At 43.4% G+C, this 22476-nt stretch overlaps 1 protein-coding gene across 1 annotated transcript in view; it reads left to right on the top strand.

Moving 5' to 3' along the window:
- Positions 1–8458: 8458 nt before the first annotated feature.
- The window catches only part of LOC8038603 (SEC14-like protein 2), a 36149-nt gene continuing 22131 nt past the window's right edge, over positions 8459–22476 (top strand). The window contains exons 1-5 of the mRNA XM_029976854.4: positions 8459–8638; positions 11419–11488; positions 17091–17134; positions 18312–18374; positions 21941–22034. Coding sequence (XP_029832714.3) covers positions 8585–8638; positions 11419–11488; positions 17091–17134; positions 18312–18374; positions 21941–22034 — 325 coding nt within the window. The 5' untranslated portion in view covers positions 8459–8584. The remainder of the gene's footprint in view (positions 8639–11418; positions 11489–17090; positions 17135–18311; positions 18375–21940; positions 22035–22476) is intronic.

The following is a 22476-nucleotide window of genomic DNA, read 5'->3' as shown; positions in this document are numbered from 1 at the left end:
GTCGTCATCTGAACCACGTAGGAACGAAGTTGAGTCGCTGGCCCTACAATGTGGCCGTGAGACGTTGTTCCCGTCAGAATTCCGACCGCAACTCCTGGCGGAAGGGTGTCGAGCTCACGCGTTCTGCGGCGCTTTTCACACTGAGGGCGCACCTTCTCTTTGTATACGACATTTCTGGAGCGAAAGCCAATAGTGTCCCAGCGAGCTGGGAGAGATTTGGGCTTTACTGGCACGTTTGTGCGTGTGCATACAGTCTTCGTCCTATGAATAGCACCGCTGGCGCGTAACCTTCGCACGCTGGGCCAGCAGTGCCTTGTGGATGTCTGTCGATTTTCTGAGAAGTTGCTTAGCCGTTTGGAACTGTCCTCTTGACCTCTCCTTTGCTCTGCGGGTAGTACGGGCTTGACGTTGATTGAGTCAGTCCCCATTCCTGCAGAAACACTGCAGATTCGTGTAAGTTGAATAGAGGTTCGTTGTCTGTTCGGAGAATTCTCGGCGTTCCATATCGTGCAAACATCGGGTAAAGGACGGCGATGATGTCCCTGGGGGGCGTTGTCCTCATAGGTTCCAGTTCGAAGAACCTTAAATAGTAATCGGCGGCAGCCAAGTAGTTACTGCCTTCATGGACGAAAAGGTCAATGCCGACGACGTCTCATGGGTAGTTTGACAATGGCGCCGAAAAAAAAAACGAAAACAGAGGTTGACCTAGTTTCCGGTGGTCTGGACAAACGGGCACCTTAAGACCAAGGGGCCAATGTGGACTCCAATGCCTAGCCACCAGACTTATTATCGTGCTCTGGCGCGGCATTTGGGCACTCCCTTGTGACCTATGTGAAGCTACTTCAGGATTTTGAAGCGTAGGGCTCCCGGTGTGACGGGTCGATCGCCCTTGAACCGTCTATTATGGCTAGTTCCAAGGTAACTTCGTTGTACTTGCGGACTTCTTGAGGAAGCGTCATTTTATCCTACCATGTCCGGATGGTGCACTCGATTACCCTCTTCGTTACCAAGTCTGTTTGTAGCTTGTTCTTGATTCGGTCGAGCATTCCTTGGGAGGAAGCATTTCCAGCGTGAGGAGCTCGTACTCCTTGGTGTTGAGTTTGGTTGTGCGAGAGGCTGCGTCGGCTAATGGCTGAATTGACAGCACGTCGGCTGTGCACATCGCTTTTGCAGGCACGTGTCCTATTGTGTTGTCGTACTGGAGCAGTCGCATTCAGAATCGTTGTAGTTGTGGACTCAGCTCATCGAGTCGCTTTGCTGTTGTGAGGGAAACCGGCGGTTTGTGGTCTGTTTCAATGGAAAACTGCAGTCCTAGGATGACCATGCGGAATTGTACGCAGGCCCATTTGATTGCGAGCGCTTCTGGACTCGTCACTTATTTTGAGAAAGGACGTCCCCCGCATCGCGTCCCGTGGCGTACAGGAGATTATTTCCCTGGGCAACGCTCACTTGCTTGCTGAGTCCTGAGATGGCTCGGTACAAATCCCATCGCGTGATCCAGGGCTGCCAGACGTCTGGACGGAGGAAGACGAACTTTTCTGGGAGAGCTACGACAAATAGGTCGAAGGCTGGCGTCTGAGCCTTTTTTTCTGGTTCCTGTTCAGACCGGGCCTTGGCTTCGGTGTGAATGGATGTGAAACTGTAGCCGTTGACTTGCTACGCTAGCATCACTGCCACCATGTCATGATCGAGATTAGGCTGGTGTAACTGCGTAGGTTTATTCTACCGTAACAATACAGGTGCAAGTCGTGCCGTGTCTGACTGCGACCAGGTGGAGAGTCCGCGGTCGGAAGTGGCGGGCAGAGTTCATGGTCAACTGGGTGGCGAGGGCGATGATGATGATCTCCCGACAACAGGAACATAGACAAACAAACGCCCGATTGGCTCCAGCCAAATTGCTCGCAACCTCTTACCTGTGTAGGCAGGTATCTTGTCGGTATTAAACCATGATTACAATCACAACGGTTGCCCAACTCAAGGAGCGGCGAGGCCGCTTTTATGGGAACCAACATTTTTATTGAGCGCCACCAACACACGCAAAGGAACTAATCAAGCTAGATCAGGCAACATGGTCGACGTGGGACGCTAGGTTCAGGCCAGAACCGCTAGAACCCAAGCACCCGCATAGTGCTTCCGATGGCGCGTACTTGCGACAGTTTTTTGCTGCAAAATAGGTCGGTTGAGGGGATCTTCCTCTAAAAACCTCAATGAGCGCAGAACGACTCAAACTCATAAGAATAAACGAGCTCAACGAGCTACGCTTGTTCAGCACGCCGCAAACGCCGGCCGACATATCTGTTTTCCTTTCAAGGCGAAGCGGAAAGACAAGCTTGGGATGTTTTTGAAAGCAATAATGACTTTTTTTTAAATTGTGCGGTTCTCCAGCATAAAAAAAAAATGTCGACAAACATACTATTACGCACGGAGACACAATGTTACAACCAACATTTCACGCATCAACCATCTCTCCAACTAATGAGAACCAAGAAATGTGCATAGTTTTGTTAGCACCGGCCGGGGCTAAGAGCAGGGCTACCCCCCTGCTCTGAGCCCCTTAAATTTCTTCAAAGAGAATAAATATTTCTGAAAAAATGTTTTCGTAAAAATATTTAACAGAAATGATTAAACCGTTAATTCTTGCTTTTTTCTCTCGTTATTTTAGTGTATTTTTAAAGGTAAAAGGAGTATATCCCTGTCGTACAAACGTGGTTGCCTGTATGGCGGCTAGAATAAATACCGCGTTTTCCTGTCTTTAGTCCGCTGGCAATACATGTTTAAATGCTAAAGTTTTACGCCGTGAGGATTATGCAGGGATTGTTTCATTTAAGACCATTTATTAGGATGATGAGAGGTGTGACAAAGTTTGTGAATGATAAATTGTCTTAAGCCGAGGTCACAATGTTTACACATCATACAAAAGACCGTCTGCATACGACGTCGAACGTGAGTCACTGCGAGATTCATACTTCGAATGCCGCTTGCAATGAGTTCAAGGAGAAACTTGGCACGTGGCATTCGAACCACGGATATTGCGGTGACTCGTGTTTGCAGACTGTTTTTTGTGTGATCTATGACCACTGTGACCCCGGCTGTAATGATGACTTTTTTATGATGCACGCTCCTGTGCTAATAATGCAGGCATTTTTTCAAGGAGTGGAGTAATTGAGAGTTTTTTTTTGTTGTTTTGCTTGTGCTGAAAAAGTTTTTTAGCTGAAAAAGTTTTTTCAGCTAATATTTGCCCCTGAGAATTACACACGGTCCCGAAGATGCGGCAGTTATAGATTCTATAATTGTATATGGCTCTAGGTTAGCTATCGTGTAGCACTGGTCAAATTACCTCGCTACTAAGGCGAGAAAGACATCGAGTCTAAGGATATTTATCATTGACAAACCAGAATTAAGACTTGCTATTCTCAGTCTATTTTAACGCGCTGGCCGCACCAACTACGTTACGAAGATAATAAGACAGCGACGCTTTTGTTCGCAATGCCACTGAAGCCGTTAAGGAATGTTTCCTCACACAAAATCGCTCGTTTTGCCTTTTTTATTTTTGCCAAGCAAACGAAAGGTGTGTGTCTAAACATAAAAAAAGGAGAAGCCGGAACAGTGTGGTCGATTTTCCCAATGGGTAGTCTGCAAAATAGCAGCGCTCCCAGCGGTTCAGGTGCACTCTGGGAGCAGGAGACTATCAATGGGTAGTTTTGTTTTCGATTCTGCCGGGTTGTGGATCTGTTTTCTGCTATTGTCTCCGCATCGCCATTGCTCACGCCGTCGTGGATTACTCCACGCTTACGCTCGATGCAGTAAGTACCTTTATCCAGCGGCGTAGACTTTCCATTTTCCCGTGGGGGGGCAGGCTGAGAAGTTCTCCGAAGGGGGGGGGGGGGGGGGGGGGGGTGCTTTTGCGCGGTAAAGCCCCCCCCGGAGGAATTTCTGTAGCAAACTAGAATACAACTATCAGCGCCACGTTGGGGCGCTGCACTTCAGCTATCATTGTAACAGCAGTGCTCTTGGTCCATTACTGTTTCTAATTTTTATTAACGATTTGCGAACTAATACTTTCTCACGCATGCGGCTCTTCGCGGACGACTGAGTCATCTATCGTTTCACTGGGCGCGTTAAGTTGTCACTCCACGACTCCGGTTCGGGTAACTCCGTCGGAGTCCCTACTCAACGGACTTTTGAAACAGCTCCGGATGGAGTAAGCGCCTTCTATAGAAACGTCCAGTTTTTTTTTTTTTTTTTTTTTTTTTTTTCTGGTGGGACATCGCAAAATGGCAGGCTACTGTGGAAGCAGACCAAGCGGACGTAAAAGTGATCGACGCCGCGTTACCTTCTCGCCAGAACTGGAGATTGAAGCTAACGAAAACGCGCTGCGATTCCATTTCCATGTATTTTGTCAATAAAGGCAACGTGGGCTTTATTTTGTCTACATGCCACTACTAGATGCTCGTTACATGGCACGTAAACAGCGTCTCGGTAAGGATCATGGCCCGGGGGGGGGGGGGGGCACGAGCCCCGATGCCCCCCCTAGTCTACGCCTATGCCTTTTTCTTCTCGTCGCTAAATATTAGACACAGCGAATAACGAAACAATTACGATTTTGCGGCCACCGGGAATGAGCGACAACGCCGCAACGGCGAAGTCAATTGAACGCAGATGGTCGTACGTCGAACGCAATGCAATCACACTTTGTGCATTTGTTTGCAACCTCGAAAACAGCCCCTGACACTTGTACTCCAGCTTTATAACAGCCTTGTTCCCGTGGCCAATTTCCTCGTAGCGATGTAGAAAAATGCATGTTTGCGCTTGAACGTATTCTTGTACAGTGAGGTTTGTCATGTAACGCGTTAGCCTGATTAAAATAGCGATCGGCGAAGCAAGGGTGTTATAAAACTGGCGTACTAGTTTTAGTGGTTGTTCTCTAGGTTGCAAGCAAATGTACGCATTGATCTGGCACAGAGTTCGGCGTACGTAGATCTGCGTTCACTTCGCCGTTGCAACGTTTAAGCTCGCGCAGCCCCCCCCCCCCCCCCCCCCCCCCGTGCCAGCAAGATTGTAATTGTTTTTATCATTCGCTGTGTCTGATACTTAGCGACGAGAAGAAAAGGGTACTTTCTGCATGGCACGTGGGTATGGAGATAGCCACGTCGACGTGGCTGTTGCCAATTCTTTTTTTTGCTTGTTTTGTTTACATTGCAATGGGACTATGCCTATGTAGAAGGGGTTCAGACCTAGTCAAGCTGTACCCTTGCGGCTTTTTGTCTGAGCTCCATCCGTCATTTGTTTAGTACTTTGTACTTGGTGATGTTAAATAAACTTTGATTTGAGACGTGTGCAATGGTGGTGCGGAGACGATCGCAAATTACAGTACATATGCAACACCCGGCAAAACGGCAACCGAAACTACCCGTTGACTGTCTCCTGCTTCAGACATGTACAAGTTACAAAAAAAGTAATTAAGTTAAGTTACTTAGTAGTGACCTCAAATGTAATTTGAACAGAGTAGAAATTACTCAAATTGCAAGTAATTGAGTTAATTACCAACTAGTAGCGAATTACTTTTGAAGTTACTTTTGTATGGTAACAAGAAAATACATAGGTTTTCATCCGTTAGCGAAATTCTGCCAGCCAAATATAAAGCGGCTTGCGTTTTCGCAGAAATGCTTTAACAGCTGGTTCTGCCTCTACGTTCCTAAAATCGTTTGTACTCTATTGTTTTTTTAGTCAATGATGTACTGCGGATGTATCATTTCTACTTTGAGATTTAGCACTGCGTGAGCCTTAATTTGGAGACAGGGTTTGGTTGTTTACAGTGTTGCGTAAAGTACATCTAAAAAGTGCTTGAAGTGAAGTACGAAGTAAATGAGAGGTCACCTTTGCGTTGTCCTTCAGCACGGGATTCTTCAAGCAAATTAGTAAGTACACCGGGTGCAATATGCTTAAAGTACTATAAATACAATGTACTTTCAAAGTAAAGACCAAGTACTTTTAACACAACCTTTCATGATGCCGTTCCATCTCTTATACAGTGTGCTTTTTTAAACTGGTACGCATTGCTTTAAGGGTAATTGGAGGTGCATCAGTTTTTTTTTCGGATGTGGTGGAAAATACTGAAAAAAGTGAAGTTGCCACAAAGTAGTTGTCTTACTCTCGCTGACAAGCTATTTAGCATAATCAACTTAGAAGGCACTTATTTGTATCGGTCTTATAGCCGCCATTACTTCACTCAGAGAAATGACCAGATCACGTCTCGAAAGTCGGTAGCGCGTTTTCACATGACGACGCCGTTTTTTTTTTTCCAAATTTGGGGTTTGTACGTTAAAGTTTGAAATCGGGAGTTGTACATTTCTCGGAAAGTACCAGAAAAATACTTTAGTAAAGCAAAACTAGATGATCAAAGAATGTACTTCACATAATGTACAATATTTCTAAATCTACTTGAAGTAGTACTTTAAGGACCCTGCAGATAAAGTATTTCCCAACACTGTTTGCTTATTATTTTTTATGCAGGAAAGTTGGCGTAATTACAAAGGTTTCTGGAACGATTTTGAGGTCTTGGAAGATTTGCATATTCTGAGTTTTGGGAAGAAAGGCAACGCAAAGAGGTCACCTTTACGTTGCCCTTCAGCACGGAATTCATCAAGTACAACACAAACTCCAGACGTACCAGATGAGCTTCAAAGCGGGTGCTTCATTTTGTTGCCTCTTTTGAGTGAGGATGCAATGTGTAAAACTCCCGTAGTAGGCGAAAGTTCCTACATTGTGGAGAAGCGGGGACAAGCCCTTTAGTCAAGTCTCCTTGAGCTTCGGGACACAAAGAAACGCCAGTCTTCGGCGCTATTCCCGCAGTTACTCGGCCTCACTTGCGACGTGCCTGTCCGCTCCCCGCGCGTCGTAGCAGGGTTGTTGCTGTGGGGGGCTCGTAAAAAGTTTAGAGGGTTTCGGAACCTTCAAACTAATCCCCCGCTCCCCCCCTCCCCCTGCCAACGCCACATGCTCCCCCCTCTTTGCAAATATCAGCTGATCTTCCAACGTCTTATCTTTTTTTCTGCATGAATGTTTGTTGATAAACAACCTACCACTAAAATTCGGAAGTAATTTGTAATTTAAGTAGAAGTTACTTGGAAAAAGTATTTAGACTAAACTAGTAATTACCGAAATAAAATGTAATTGAAAGTTACTAAAGTACTCAGAAAAGTAGTTAAACTACAGTAACTTGATTAAAGTAGTAGAACTACCTACAAGTCTATCCTGCTGCCAGTGTGCACCGGAACCGCTAAGAGCGCTGCTATTTTGCGTAGTGCCCATTGGGCCGTTGAATTCCTGCAGTATATAAGGGGATGCGGAAAGGGGGAGGGCATGATATTAATTCTGGTCGTTTACTTTTAAACGACTTTGTTTACGTGAAGTAGTTTAGTCGCAAGAGGAATATGTTATAGTCGCGATTTCAGTTGACACATTTTAAATATAAAATAACTAGCTGGTATTTTAACCTGCACTTTTGACGCAAAGGGCTGAGGGGTGATTCCAAAAAATGTTTCACACATCAAAAAGGTAACTCTTACTCCGGCCACATTCATACTGTAGAAAGAACTATTGTTTCAGGTACTTCTACTTTGAGCGAGAAACCTTGATCACGCGACCTCAAAACATTTTTGGTGTTTCATTGAAGGCACTGTATTTAGCATCAATTTAATCACGACTGCCCACAACGGATAGTATATGAAACAAAACCCGAGTCACCGATGGCAATGCGTGTAAGTCAACCCTGAACCACCGATATTTATGAGGGTACGGGAATATGAAACAAACATAAACAAAAAAAGAACCGTACCGGAAGTAAGTGCCGTAATATCAAAAACATATGTTAAGGTTTAGGGATGATTTAAAAAGCCCTCCTGTCTGTTTCGCTACTATACTAAAAGCGAGAAGCATACTTATTCTAAATAATGTTTTGCGCCAGCATTATACATCGAAAACCTTTTGCATAAACACCATGCCAACGCATCCTGACTAAAACTAAATTACGACAAAAGTAAAATAAGCTTGCAGACTTTCTAACAGGTCAATGATTTGTATGATATACTTACATTAATCGCACACACCCAAACTTACGACAAAAGAAGAAATAAGCACCCATGTATACAACAAAACCATAACCACTAAATTTTACGCTTCATTTGTTTTGACAAGAACGAACTACACTCGCAATGGCGGAATCACCACGAGTGCGCATATTGAAAAACACGTAGCGCTTACGAACGGATCTGGTTCATTCTTATCATTCTCAGATGTGTCGTGGGGCCTCGGATCATCAAAGACCTTCAAGGCCGAAGTATGCTGCAAGAATCAACAAAGCACGATAACGACGAGAGGTTTCGCGCGCCAGCTATCGTGACGTACAACTCGACCTCGCTGTTCCCTCTCTTTTCGGTTTCACTTTCCGGCGGCTCTCGCTAGTCAAGCTTGAGTTGCCTTGCTGCGGTGGACGGAAAAGGGAGTGCGAAGCGCCTGCTGCTCCCCGACGACATCTCTCCGGTAAACTGTGGCCGTTCCAAAGAAACCGTAAGAGAGCCCTGCCATGAGCGGATACGTGGGAGATCTCAGCGACCTGCAGCAGCAGGCCCTTGATCAGGTAGGTCGCCTCAACGGACACCGCTCAGCCAAAACCTTGTGACCATCCCTAAGCCAGCTGACGCGCCATCCGCGTTTCTTACTATCGGCTGATACGGACGGTATTAACGGTTGCAGGGGATACGGGGATCATTTTGTAGACTACGTGGGTATGCATTGAGAAATGCTGCTGATTTATGCGAATTCGGCCAAGAGATGATCGTGATGGGCCAACGACTCGCAGGAAGTATCTCGGAAACTGAGAAGCTCGCCGGGGGTTCGCGAGTTTCCGTCGTTAGTGCCTATCAAAAGTAAAAGAACGATTGCCAAACAGTAGACGGCGACGCGTTCCACGTCCACGCCTAATCACGGAATGTGATCGTCGGTGGCTTTCCCGCTTGAAGCAAAATAGCCGGCTACCGGCGGCTCAACCAACAGCTAGATGCAACGCATATCAAGGTACACGTGTTTTTGAGCACACAGTTCATCCGACTTTGTTTGATATCGGACTCCCCACCAGACGACTCTTGAAACTGTTTTGCTTGCCAAAGGTGAATCAACACGGCTTTAGGCAGGTGGTCGTGATGTTTTGGATGATCAGTGTAAATCTTCTGCAAAACGTGTGGTCATAGTTGAAAGTTTAAAATAAAACGGGGGATATTGATGGGTCGCAGAACAGCTCGTGAAAAGTGAATTTACATCGATGCAAGAGCGTATTATGTTGATACTGATTGAATGTTATTGTTCTACAAAAAAATTGTGGTTATTGCGAGTGCGTAACGCGGAAACGCTGCTGTTGCTGTCAATTTAGTGGTTTTTGAAGCCACGAACACAACTGACTAAATCAGAGGGAAGACATGCGAATATAATGTTCTATTCTCCTTCCTCGTATGCAAAAAAAAAAAATATTACGGTATCTCTGCTTACGGAATTTTCACTTAATTTCGCTTTGTGAAAAATAAATTTATCCGCATTTTTCCGTGGAATAAAATCCGGAAGCCCTAATTGTAGTAAGCATCATTCGTACTAAAAAAAGCGTTCGCTCCGGTCACCTATTCTTACTGCATTAACCTTTTGATATATTAGAGATACATATTTTTTCAAACTGCGTGACAAAAATAAGTACACAGGAATATAGTTTATTGCCTTAGTGGATTGAATACCGGTGCCCCAAGCACAATGGGTTCAAAGGTTGCATCAATTTGTAAGGCTGTCATAAACTAGGAATTAAAATGCATATGAATCAAAAGATAAACAACAGATTATGATGAAGACTTGTTATTTCTGTAAGTGTATTTATCGTCGTACTAATTTGTTTCTTGGTCTCTCGTTTTTATAATACTGAGATACACGCTTATTCTCACGTTCCTCCTCTCTCATTTGTGAACGCAGCAATCACGCTGATATGTGGCAACGTCGCGCTCAATTTCCTTGTCTAGTCTTGAGACGGCGTTGGCACCGTTCTACGATGTTGTTTTCGGAGCGCTGATAACAAAAACATCTCTACGCGGGGAGAAATAAAACCAACACGTCAAGAGTAACTCCTGTAAGCCGGACTTTCTCTCTGTGCGTTCACATTTCGAAAATGTTGATGTAGAAAGCTGTTTTAATTACAATAGGAATGTCTGGGGCTGGCTGGGGCAAGATAGGGCGTGTGGTTTTCTGACATGTCCACACTCCTCGAACAAGCGAAACTTTAGCAGATAAAAAACCAACAGTTGTAAAAAATAAAGAATATATATATATATATATATATAAATAGAGGTAGTGCATCCGCTGCACGCGCCACCACATTTTTTTTCCTGATAAACGTACAAAAACACGCTCGTACGTGTCGCGGACTTATATCCCGTGTGATATCTTAAGGTTGGTTTGCTAATATAGAACACAAAAAAGTTTATATTAGGCAAGGACCCTCGCTATATAACATCATAATAATTTTCTATCATGGCACCAATCGTCTAAAAGCTTAGAAGACAATGGTCTCGCTATCTGAACATAAAAAAAATGCATTAGGGGTGTGCAAATATCTCTTTAAATTAAATAGCACAGCGTCATCGTTGCTAGCTTCAACCATGTAAAGACAGGCGATATATGGTTGCGCTTCCTTGTGCTGTGAAGGCTGCGTATATATTGTACATAGTTTTTGGATTCCAACCACTATTAGCAGGACTTTAATATTTGCTCAATACGATTCAAAAGAACATTTATTTTTACAGAACAGTGTATACGATACCGGCAGATATGAGACCATAAAAAGCAAAAAAAAAAAAAAATGCAAGTTGTAGAGTTACAACTTTACAAAGCTCATGATCGTCAACCAAATGTTTCAACACAAAATACAATGGAGAATGCAGTAAATTTAAAATGATGTAGGCAAATTTGATGATATATTAATTACATTGAATATGAAGAGAAGGAAGGTACGCTTTAAGAACGAACCCCAAGTCAAACGAACCATGATATGCTGAGAACAATGTCAAATAAATATTCAAAATATTCGCTTGTTTTTCAGACGCATTCAACGTTTTCTTTTCTTCTTTTTTTGTGGCCGTATTCCTACCATGCAGATTCACATGCATAAGTGTGCCACAGAACGGCGGAGGTAAGTCGATGTACACTAGTTGAAACCTGATTTTGCAGGAGATGCCGTTACACTGATTCAGTTTCGCACCGTATGTGCGAACCGTCCTTAACTGTAAGAACACGGGAATTTATTTCCAAACACTTTTTAGTCACGAAAGAGAATTCAAATATTTGCCGGCAAACTGCAGTTACGGTAAGCCCTGACACATTTTTCAGCTCAAGGATCGCATACAAGACATCTGGAAGGAGGAATTCACGGATTATTTTCTTCTCCGATGGCTGAGAGGTGAGAGTCATTGTCACCTGGAATAACATGCGTGATCTTTGTTTTTCTTGAAAGAACTGCGTAGCTTAATACTTGCTCCCACAGGCAGCTCAGTGCTGTATGAGCTCTAATTCATCATTGAGAACGGTACAAATGTAACGCTTAGCAAGCTGTGATAAAGATTCTTTTTTTTTTGGTTTTGAATGTAGCGTGAAGAAGAATGCAGCGAAGAAAAAAAAAACAACAATTGTCAGTGCTGTCGATAGTTTCAGTGTTGTATTTTCGTGTTTCCTAAGTGCGGCGTTGCAGGAATATGTAAATGTGATTGGAGATCCATCTGACACATGTTTAAAGGTTAGACGCACCGTTTTTTCTAGCTTCAGAACTAGAGCGCTTGTACTGTCAGCACCAGGGTTCGATCCCTAGCATCGCCGCCATGCTAGAAGCGGGCAAATGACATATGATTATACAGTGCTACTGGCTACCACTATCACTATTCATGGCTAGCACATGACATCATCGTATCATCGTGTTGGCGGTCATTTCTGTCTGTTTTGAAGAAAAATGCAGCGAAAACAAAAATAACAATTGTCAGTGCTTTCGATCGTTTCACTGTTGCCTTTCCGTGTTTACTAACTGCGGCGTTGCAAGAATGTGTGACTGTGTTTGTGATCCATCTGACATATGTTTATATGATTATAAGGTTAGAATCACCGTTTTCCCTAGCTTTAGAACTAGAGCGTAGCATTTAGAAGTAGAGCGTAGCATTAGAACTAGAACCCTAGCATTACCGCCACGCTAGAAGCGAGAAAATGACATACCAATGTGCGGTGCTAGTGGCTGCCACTATCAGTATTCATGGCTAGCACATTATGTCATCTTATTATCGTGTTGATGGTCATTCTTGCCTGTTCTTGCAGAGTTAAAAAAAAGAACGAATTTGGTGGTGCGAAGTGTTTCCCGTAGAAGAAGGGTTGTGCAGCAATGCCAACAATTGGGCCGCTCATCTGACGTCAATAAAAATGACGTGGTGTTCCTTTCCGGCCGGCAGCGCAATATAAGATGACGGTTAGCTCAAACGTTTTCTTCGCGATATATGTTCCCGGTCTGCATCTGGTATGGCTGTACCGCTCACGGAATTACTGTGCGGTAACGCTACACTATTCCAAAACTCTCTGCCGAGAATTTTTCTGTAGATTTGCAGCGGGTATGTTTAAAGACAGCGGAGAGAGGAAGGCATACACTACTTGTAAAGTGGCAAATATTGTCGACAGACTGCCATGTGGGTGCAAAGTCAACTTTGATTCAGTGCTGCGCTAGTGCATTCTCTGTTCTGCACCGTACGTGAGAGTAAGCATTATTATGAGATTAAGAATAGTATATCACGAGGTTCGACCAAACAGTTGAGAGACTAGTTTTGTAGCGCAAATAGAAAGGGCAGCACAGTAATGTGCGGGCATCTGTGGAAGGCAGGGACCTTTATCGCTGGTTGTGCCAAAGGGCGTTGTCCTGTGAGGGATCGGAGCTGCTCTACACGAGTTTTTGGGACCACGTGCAGGGAGCACATCGGCGATTTTAGTATAAACTTCAGCCAGAGCGAAAAGCGAACATTATTCTGTGTCAAACTCGGACACCCTGGTGTGGACAGCTTAAAATGAGTTGGTAAGCTCATGGCGAAAAAGCACTGACTTGCTCGAGGTGTTTTCAGTGGCGCTCGTACTTCAAAAATGGCAGAAGAGCACTGGAACACGAATATAGGTGAGTTGACCGTCCCCGACCTGTCTTCGTCTTCCAACGTTCTGCCAATCTTAATGAGCGAGCACCATTCAAAAACCTTGCACGAGCCAGTGCGTTTCCGCCGTAAGTCTACAGATTCGTTTAAAGGTCTCTGTTTCAAATCTGTCAAATTTCGCTCAAAAGTAATATTCGCTCCTCGTTCTGGTTACAGCCTATGCCAAAATCGCCTATGTGCTGTTACAGGTGGTCTGAAATACTAGAGTAGAACAGCTTAAAATGCTCAGAGGCCGACACCCTGTGGCGTAATGACAGATGAAGATGCCTGCCTTCGACAGCTTTACGCGCTTCACCGTGCTACCCTCTTTCTACGCAACAAAACTTGTGTCACATGTTGTAGATCGCACCTCACATATCGTTGTCTTTCTGAGAATAGAGTATAAAAAGGTTATTTGTCACCAAACAAACGACAGTGTCGTCACTATACAAACTAAGCGTCCCAATTTCAAACATTTTTTTTTTTGTTATTGCCTATACTCGGCGACAACTTTTCTTCGCAATGCAGTGGAAGGTACAGGCCCGCGTCCCCTCTTCCATTTTGAGTGTACGCAGGCTCTCCTCCTCTCCCCGGAAATGGGGGAAGAGGAGAGCCTGCGTACACTCAAAATGGGAGAGGGGACGCGGGCCTGTACCTTCCACTGCATTGCCAAGAAAAGTTGTCGCCGAGTATAGCTATGAACACTACATATATTATAGCAACAGAATGCTGTCGCCTCTCGTCGTATGAACTTGAGAAACTGAAGGGCCTCACTTTCGAAGCTCCTGCCCCATTGTAGCCCAGAAGAAAAAAAGGTAAATATACAGTTGCGAACCCTCGATAAAGAGCAGTTAGCTCTGGTGATAATACTGCATTTCTTAACTTTATAGTTTCCCCATCTAACAGGCTCTTATACCTAGGAGTATGCGTGATTTCAATTGCTACTGCAAAGCGTGTTGGTGTGCAACTTGGCGGAGTCTGAAGTAATAGTAAATTGTGTGAGCTGGAATGGTGCATAATGGGTACTGAAGAAAACGTTTTCCCATGAAAAGTAAATACGGGTTGATTACGCCTAATTATGACAAAAATAAACAAACAACAAGCCAGGAAGCACAATAATTTCACATGTTTTTTAACGGTTCAGTAGTCATCTATTGTTTTCAATAACTGTGACTCTCCCGTACCGCTGTGGAAGGCAGGCATCTTCATCTGTCATTGCACCATAGGGTGCCGCGGTCTGTGAGCATTTTAAGCTGTTCTACACCAGCATTTCAGAACGCATGTAAGAGCACATCAGCGATTTTGCTATATAGGCTGCAACGAGGACGAGGAGCGAAGATGAATTACTTCGGCCTCAATCGATGACGTTGAGGTTTTAGTCCGCCATTGTGCAGGGATCTCACAGACGCCAACAGAGGGCAGTATTTCGAAAGGGGTCTATTTTCGCCAAGTAAATTTTAGTCAACAAAACTTTTAGAGAATTATGCGACTTATCGTGACGACTAACCCAATTATTATGAACCCACCCCCTTGCCATATTACTCAAGAGGACAAACAGGAATAGTGAAGCTTTCACGGCTTTTTTTTTAAAGAAATTTGTAAAGTTTAAGAAGAAGCACCCTTATATTAGGCCACACCCCGCGTTTCTTAAGGTGTCAAAGACTATAGACCAACACGCACAAGCAAGTCGGCGTTTGCCCACACCAAGTGGGCACTGCGGGCGAGCATTAAGCATGATTCTCGCAAAGTAAAGCGCTTGCGCATACGCAATGCCGGCGGTAGCACCACCGCGGTGCCGTGACGACAAGAATAATTTGATAAAAAAAAAAAAAAAAAAGATTGGAAAGTGTTTGTTTTTCGTATTTTAATGTTTGGCTCTCTGTGGATATATATCTTGACCGAGGCGCTGTGCGTTTATTCCGACACCGATCGGGTCGCTGTTTTCAACAAACAGGTTCCTGCGGCTGTATGAAGGACGACACGTGTGAACCTAGATGCGCTTCAACGATGGAAATTTCCATCTAGATGCATGCCCTCGCGCACGCGCCTCTGTCTCCGCGCGGCCATTGGGCGTCGCGGTTAGTATGCAGTGTTCGAACCGAGTCACCAGTGCCGAGCCGAGGGACAAAATAATCACAGTCAGTGAACCGCAACAGGTTTGGTGGAGGAAAATTATTCCGGTGAATACTCGTTGTCGGCACTCGCGCAACTAGACACACACACACACACACACACATACACACATAAAACTATGTTTTGTTTATTGTATGTTTATAACAGGGAGAGCAATAGAGAGAGAAATATATAGAGACGTGCAGATTAATTACCCCAGCTTTATACCCGTTTGATAATTCGCGATTTCAACCGAAAATCGTCCCAAAAATGGCTCGAAATTAACATCCTACGCAGAACTAGGGATTCGATCTGCGAAAAATAATTATTGATGTTAATAACCTAGAAACTCCTTTCTTCACGTAGTGACGGTCACAAAAAAAAAGAAAAGATAAACTAACAATGCTGATCCCCCAAACGCGCTGTCAGAACAGGAAATTACGTGAAAGGGCGCGTGCAGAACCTCATATATCTGTAGCGTTCGTCTTTTTCCGTCATTGCAGCGATTGCATGCAATGCACTACCCGAATGTTTGCGAAAGAATTGATTGTCACACGCCCAAGTCGAACACTCACGCAGTGCTTGTGTCCACTCTGTGAGCAGCATTCTTTTATCAACACAAATGGCAAATTAATTAATTAATTAATAACCCCAAGTAATTGATGAACTATAAAATAATTAATGAAAGTTTCTCTCCGGCAATCAATCAGTCAATAAGTCGACCAATCAACCGGTAAATTAGTCAATCAATCAATCAATCAACCAATTAATTATTCAATCAGTTATTCAGTCAATCAATCAATGAATCATTAAATCAGTGAGTCAATCACTCAATATTTGTTATTACGCTAAATACATGTTACATATTACTGGAAGACCATCTGGGCTCAGATCCAGTTAGGGTAGTTTCGGCCCATTTTAATAACTCATTAATAGGAGACACACTGATCATGAAAACTCTGAAAATATAAATCAAAGAAGGGTCAGGTTAAGCCAATAGCTGTAAAATGTAGGAAACGCCAGTTATAAAATAAATTAATGCCCTCATATTTTAGTGGTGACGAGAATTAATTACGTAATAATCAAATGAGCGTCAAGATAATGGGAGACATATCTTATCTGTGCGACCACGTCACCGAATATTCCGATGAAGATACCGAATGAAAAAGTCAATTTTTTCTTTGGAATTACATTACGACAGAAAAGCTTCTGGTTCAGTGGGTTTCCGTGCGAGTGCGCCTAGGTCACACTAATGCCAAAATGTTTTTGGTAAAAAGAGAAACATTTCAACCCAATATTGTTGCGTGGCCCCTTAAGACGAAGTTGAGGTGTGACCAATGCTTTGGTGGCATTTTCCCGCCAAAATATAATCATTTTCTTAGTTGCCGCCAACACACGATAAAAAAGAAGTCCTAACCTTGACTCAGACTTACATGGCAATGCTCCAACACAGAGTTAGCTGCAGTGCGTTGATCGCGAGGCAGATACTAAACTTCACCCTATGCGCCTTTTAACGTGAGAACCAGTTCTCCATTACCTAAAACCAGTTTAGAAGCAAGCGCCTGCAATGAAGGTCGAACTTCGAATAAAAGTCTCTCAGCTAACTCAGCGAACTACTGGATGAAAGACGTATGCTTCCCAAGATATATATTGAGAAGCGTATCAGATAGTGTCGCTAGTAAATGCGATAAAAAGGTCGTAAGTTCAGTTCTTAAAAAGTATTTTTTATTTATTTCACAGCCCGGGATTTTGACGTCAGCAAGGCGGAGAGCATGCTGCGCCAGGTACGCGAGATTGCTGTAGGGGCTTTTAGAAAGAAGTGCCGAAGTAAATATCTAACGTAACGTTTTGCTACAATAGCTGAAAAAATTTTTTTTTCTAAGGATAGTTCAATGAGCTAGAAGAAAATAACATTATAACTGTATCTTGGGGGACTCTACGCCTATCCTCATAATAAATCTTTCACATTTAAGCCAACCTTCAGCAGTCTGAATGATGGTTATAAATATACTTTCTGGATAATGGAATGAACCGGAAAAGAAATTAAGTGGAGAAGTTGCTCGTATATCAACTGACAACGTTGGTACGCTTGCTGTGTTAGCCAGTGTTCCTTTGTGCATAAATAGTTACGAAGTACGCTATGATAGCCAGACATGACGCCATTTATGCCTTCCTTTAGTTTTCGCACAGAAAATGTTGTCACTGAACTCAATCTGTTTCTGACCCTATGTCTAGTGGAGGTTGAGCAGGGACTTAGCGTTAATTCGGCAAATATTAAGCTCATGTATTCTAAATATAAGCCTCTCAATTGAGTAGTTAAACAAATGATAACACTATGTATTTTCAAACGTGGGATTTCCTTCCGACCCGTTCTGGCAATAACGATTCCCAAATATGATTTTTTTTGCAACAAAATAGACGCCCGAAATGATATTCCCATCCCATGTAAACTAGGAGCATATAATACCCGTCTCAATGACTTGCCCCTTTATGGCAAGGTTTTCCTCGGTTCGACATGGGAACTTGTAGAATTCTATGCGAATGCAAACTAGCAGCTAGACTTATGATTATGTGCATCCGTAAAATATCACGAGCGTCAAATACCACAAGTGTATCACAAACGTAAAATGTCACATCACTAATGTGTCGTTTTAAACGGCTCTATATACTTTAAAAAAAGTGTGGACTGGTGCTTGGCTTTCCATCCCTGAGGCATGGCTTTACATTCCTTAAACACAAACCCACTTTTACACATATTTTTTTTTTTCTTCCTATTTATTTTGATATCCGATTTCTTAACCTATCTCAATTCCAGAATTGATATTTAAAACTATAGTGAGGCTAACGATCTGATTTCGCATGACTCATTCGCCGTTTAGCTTGAAATGTGTCCACCCCTGAGAAATAACGGTTAAAATATTTCTGTAATATACAACATAAAAAGTTGTCGCTGAATTCCAGAATCAGAAGTGGAGACGCGAAAACAACATTGACTCCCTCTTGGAAACGTTCAAGATACCAGAGGTAAGCAAACATAATTTATGGTTATTACCAAAATCCCATAGAAGCCAATGATAAATTTTGTCCTCTGGGAAACACTTCAGGCTTTTTGGTAGCAACACACTATATATATACAGTTCTATTGACCGTTTCATTCTAATATATTTACTTTAAAGAAAAGCCGTCAAAGGTAGCAGAAACCTGCGGTCTGTACAGAAGTTCGATAGCCCGGGAACATCATAACGGGGGCTAATCGACAAGATAAGTGAACTAATAATTAAAATTTGTTATTTGACTTTTTGATCATAGTTAATGAACAAATTTGAGTTAATTATTTCACTTATTGCTACGATTAGAGTTCTAAATTATGTCCCTCTGGCCGTATAGCTCACCTACACCGACCGCTTTAGTGTAGCTGTCAAGGAATGTTCAAAGGACTGCCTACCCACGCATCCAGATGAGGCATTCTAAGTGACCGCTAAAATCGTCTTGGTGAAGAATCACGCTACAAATTACCACAGAAGTGGCCGAAGGTTGTGGAAGCATCACATCAAAATTAAAGAAAAAAGAACTTACCCGATAAAAGAGTTAAAAAAAACGATAACTGATTTTCGCTATCAACGGCACCCGTCGGCTGACCACGCACCTTCTTACTGGCGCAACAACAAACAAACGGCGGCGGCGACCCCAGCGCTAGCTGACTGCCAGTTCGCACCAAAAGCATACGTTTTTGAGTCAAAAACTGCACGCACTCAATAAAACGCATTCGCTAGAAAATAAAACAAAACATACTGATGGTTCGTCGAGTAATTTCAGCTACATATCGTCGGCTTTTGGCACGTGCGGGTGGTGAGCTTGTACGGGGGTCGCTGCCGCCATCTGTCGGTTAATTGCTGCGGTAGTCAGAGGGTGCGTGGACAGCAGACGGGCGCCGTAGGTTGGAAAAGTCAAGTACCGTTAATTTAATTTTTACTCTAGACACTTTGTTCTTCCAAATTTCCATGCGATGCTTCCACTCATACGGGCACATCTGTGATAAATCGTAGCGCGACACGTTACTAAGACGATTTATGCGGTCAAATTAAAGGCTTCATTTGGATTTGTGGCCACATTGCGGATCTGTTCGAATTAAAAGAAAACATCATTTTTACTAGAATTAACTCATCAAATCATAAAAGTTTTTCTTTGATTTTTACAATGTCAGTTCGAGGATGTCAGCATTTATTTCCAGAAGAGCATGGGTATGTTTTGTTGACCACGGGCCATATAATGCATTACCAAGCTCCCAGCGCACTGCATTTAGCAACTTGTAGTTAAAAAAAAAAAAACTCCCGCTTTTGAATCAGTCACAACCAGTTAAAATTCCTCTCTAACGTCTTTACGGTAGACGAGCGTCGTAGAGGCTTTTTTTTTTTTTTTTTTGCTCTCTATATCGCGTGATTCCCAAACAAAATGTGTGGGTTATCAGGTGTTGTGAACTAACCAGTTTATACCTTCCATCAGCAAAGGCACAAAGGATGCACCATTTCAAGATATAATAAATTAACGCTGCATACGAACCTATTCAACGAATGTTTTGTGCTTCCAGCAGTAAGCCTACAGCTTTCATTACTTCCACGAACAAACAAAAATATTAGCTTGGGCATAAAAGTCAAACTTGGAGGGTTTTACGTGTCAGACCAACAAAGGCCGTCCGGCACTGCACAGCAAAGGGTTGGAGATTGATTTCAACCACTTGGGGATATTTTCTACGTGAAAAGCGTAATTTCGGTTACACGTCAACTTCAACGCAACATGCCTCCGTCAGAGTGCGGGAATGCATGTAACCACTAAGCAAATGGTACAATCATACGGGTTACGTTGTAACTTCCCTAGTAAAGGGTACGAATTTCCAAATTTGTTCCATATACTAATGGTTACCCGATTAAGAGTGCACCTTGGCTGGGATCCGAAGCTGCCGTATGGGACTCCGCAGGGCCTTGATTTTCTTCGAAGTCACCGAAGCAGTGTGTTTGCGAGGTTTTGTTGCAGAGTTTAAGTGGGAAAAAGGGACTTGCAGGATTTTGTATAAAAACAAACAAACAAACTTATTATACATTTCAAGCTAAATATGTTCACTTGAGTGTCACCAATCCGACGAAAATAATGTAGCAACATACCGCAGCTCGGTGCACATCGAGCGGAATTTCGCACTGCAGAACCCAGCAATCTTGGGTTCAATCTCTATCCTGTTCCTTTCAATGTGGATGACCATCGTGGCGGCGAGTGTTTGTGTAATCTCTATTGCGTGATGTACGCTAAAGACCCCGGCCAGTAGGCATATTGAGGTTACCAAAGTTCTCATCTACAGCGCCCAATGAAGCACTTTTTGGTGTATAAGTGTGCATCCGATACTTTATTACTTTACTGTATCAAAGTGTAGACAGAGTTTGTTTGCTCACTACGTCTATCGGAATTAGTATTCGTTTTTGTGCGGGACCAAACCAACTTTGGCGATAACTATTGGTGTTGTACGATTACCTCTACGAATAAATTGCTGCAAGGTGCTGATTTCTAATTGCGACATAGTGCGCTGGCATGCTCCAATATGGAATATTTTTTCTTTCGTTTCGTGACTTCGTCTTTGGCGCGCGAGTTACCATACTAATTGCAGTATCAACTAGGGTGCCTTCATGTGCGTTTCGCTTAGGGTGGAGACATCTCGCCATTTTGTTACCCACTTTTATTTTTATTTTTTGTTCAGAAGCGCGTGAAAGGGCGTGCCCCTACACGCGTGTGGGGCGCTGACTGTGCTACGGCGACATTTTATTTTCGTCGATTTCTTTGTATTTTCCCCGTGAGCGCGTGCTGTCGGCATCGGGTACTACAAAGGGTGGCATCACTCTAAACAGAAGGACATTGAGGCACCCTAGTATCAACTAGACCGAAGGGGGGATCGGTGGCCGAGTGGGCTAAAGCGCACACCCAGCTCGATGCGCGTGGAGCGAAAGCTGGCGCTGCAGAACCCAGGGATCTTAGGCCCGAGCCCCACCCCTGCCCGTTTCGCTCTGGATGAGCATCGTACCGGCGTGCGGTCGTGTATCACTATGGCGTGAGCACGTTAAAGACCCCAGCTTAGCAGTCGTACTGCGCTGGCAAAATTGCTCATCTACAGTGTAAACCAGTGTCGCCTCATCTTGGCAGACCGACCTTACGCTGTATAAATCACTAAAACGTCCAATTTGACTTTGACTAGACCAACGTCCTGCTCTTTCGCAATATACCTCCATTCCACTTTACCCACCTGCTACCCTCCCTGGTTGTGGCACCATCCATAAAAAATGATGACCTGACCTTTCGTTTTATACACAATATGCAGCGTTGTCAAAGATACTGGTTCGAACTTGTGGTATGATCTACAATCTCAGCTGCACGTCCTCTAATGTGCCCCACTCACGCCCCACTCGTGCCAGTAGCTTTTGTAACGTTTCGCTTCGTACAAAACGAACTATAGTTTAGTTTTACTGCGCTATCTTCGACTAGAGTTTAATTTTTCAATATCATAAACTATTGTCTCATGCGAGTCGGTAAAGCGGTTATTTCTTTTGCAGGCTCTGAAGCCCTTTCTCTCTGGTGGGCTATGCAACCACGATCGAGATGGCCACCCAATTTTTATTGTGCGCATGGGCAACACCGACCTCAGAGGTGATCCGACGGCGCACCGCTAAAATTAGGCTTCAAACTATTTTCAATATATGTAAATGATCTAGCTCTCAATATTTCTAGCCGTGTGTGATTATATGCCGACGATTGCTGTGCATATCGCAATATTTCATGTGAGGCGGATTGTGAACTTTTGCAATATGACCTAGACTATATCTTATCGTGGTGTCAAACGTGGAATATGACTTTAAACTTTAATAAGTGCAATTTAGTCAGATGTATCAACAAAAGAAGTCCTATAATTATAAGTTATTTTATTGGTAGCAATATTTGAACTGTTGTAACAAAATTTAATATTTGGGCGTTTCGTTTTCCAGCTAGTTAGTATTTTGGAATGCTCATGTTAGTTATTTGTCCATTAAGGCTAGCTGCACGATGAACTTTCTAAAACATAATTTTACGCAGGTACTTGTACAGCTTAAAG

The sequence above is a fragment of the Ixodes scapularis genome, unplaced genomic scaffold (genome assembly GCF_016920785.2).
Source record: "Ixodes scapularis isolate PalLabHiFi unplaced genomic scaffold, ASM1692078v2 PGA_scaffold1__304_contigs__length_218370807, whole genome shotgun sequence".
NCBI classification, from domain to species: Eukaryota; Metazoa; Arthropoda; class Arachnida; order Ixodida; family Ixodidae; genus Ixodes; species Ixodes scapularis.
The sequence above is the reverse complement of the archived record's forward strand: the minus strand, read 5'-3'. Positions and strand labels throughout refer to the sequence as shown.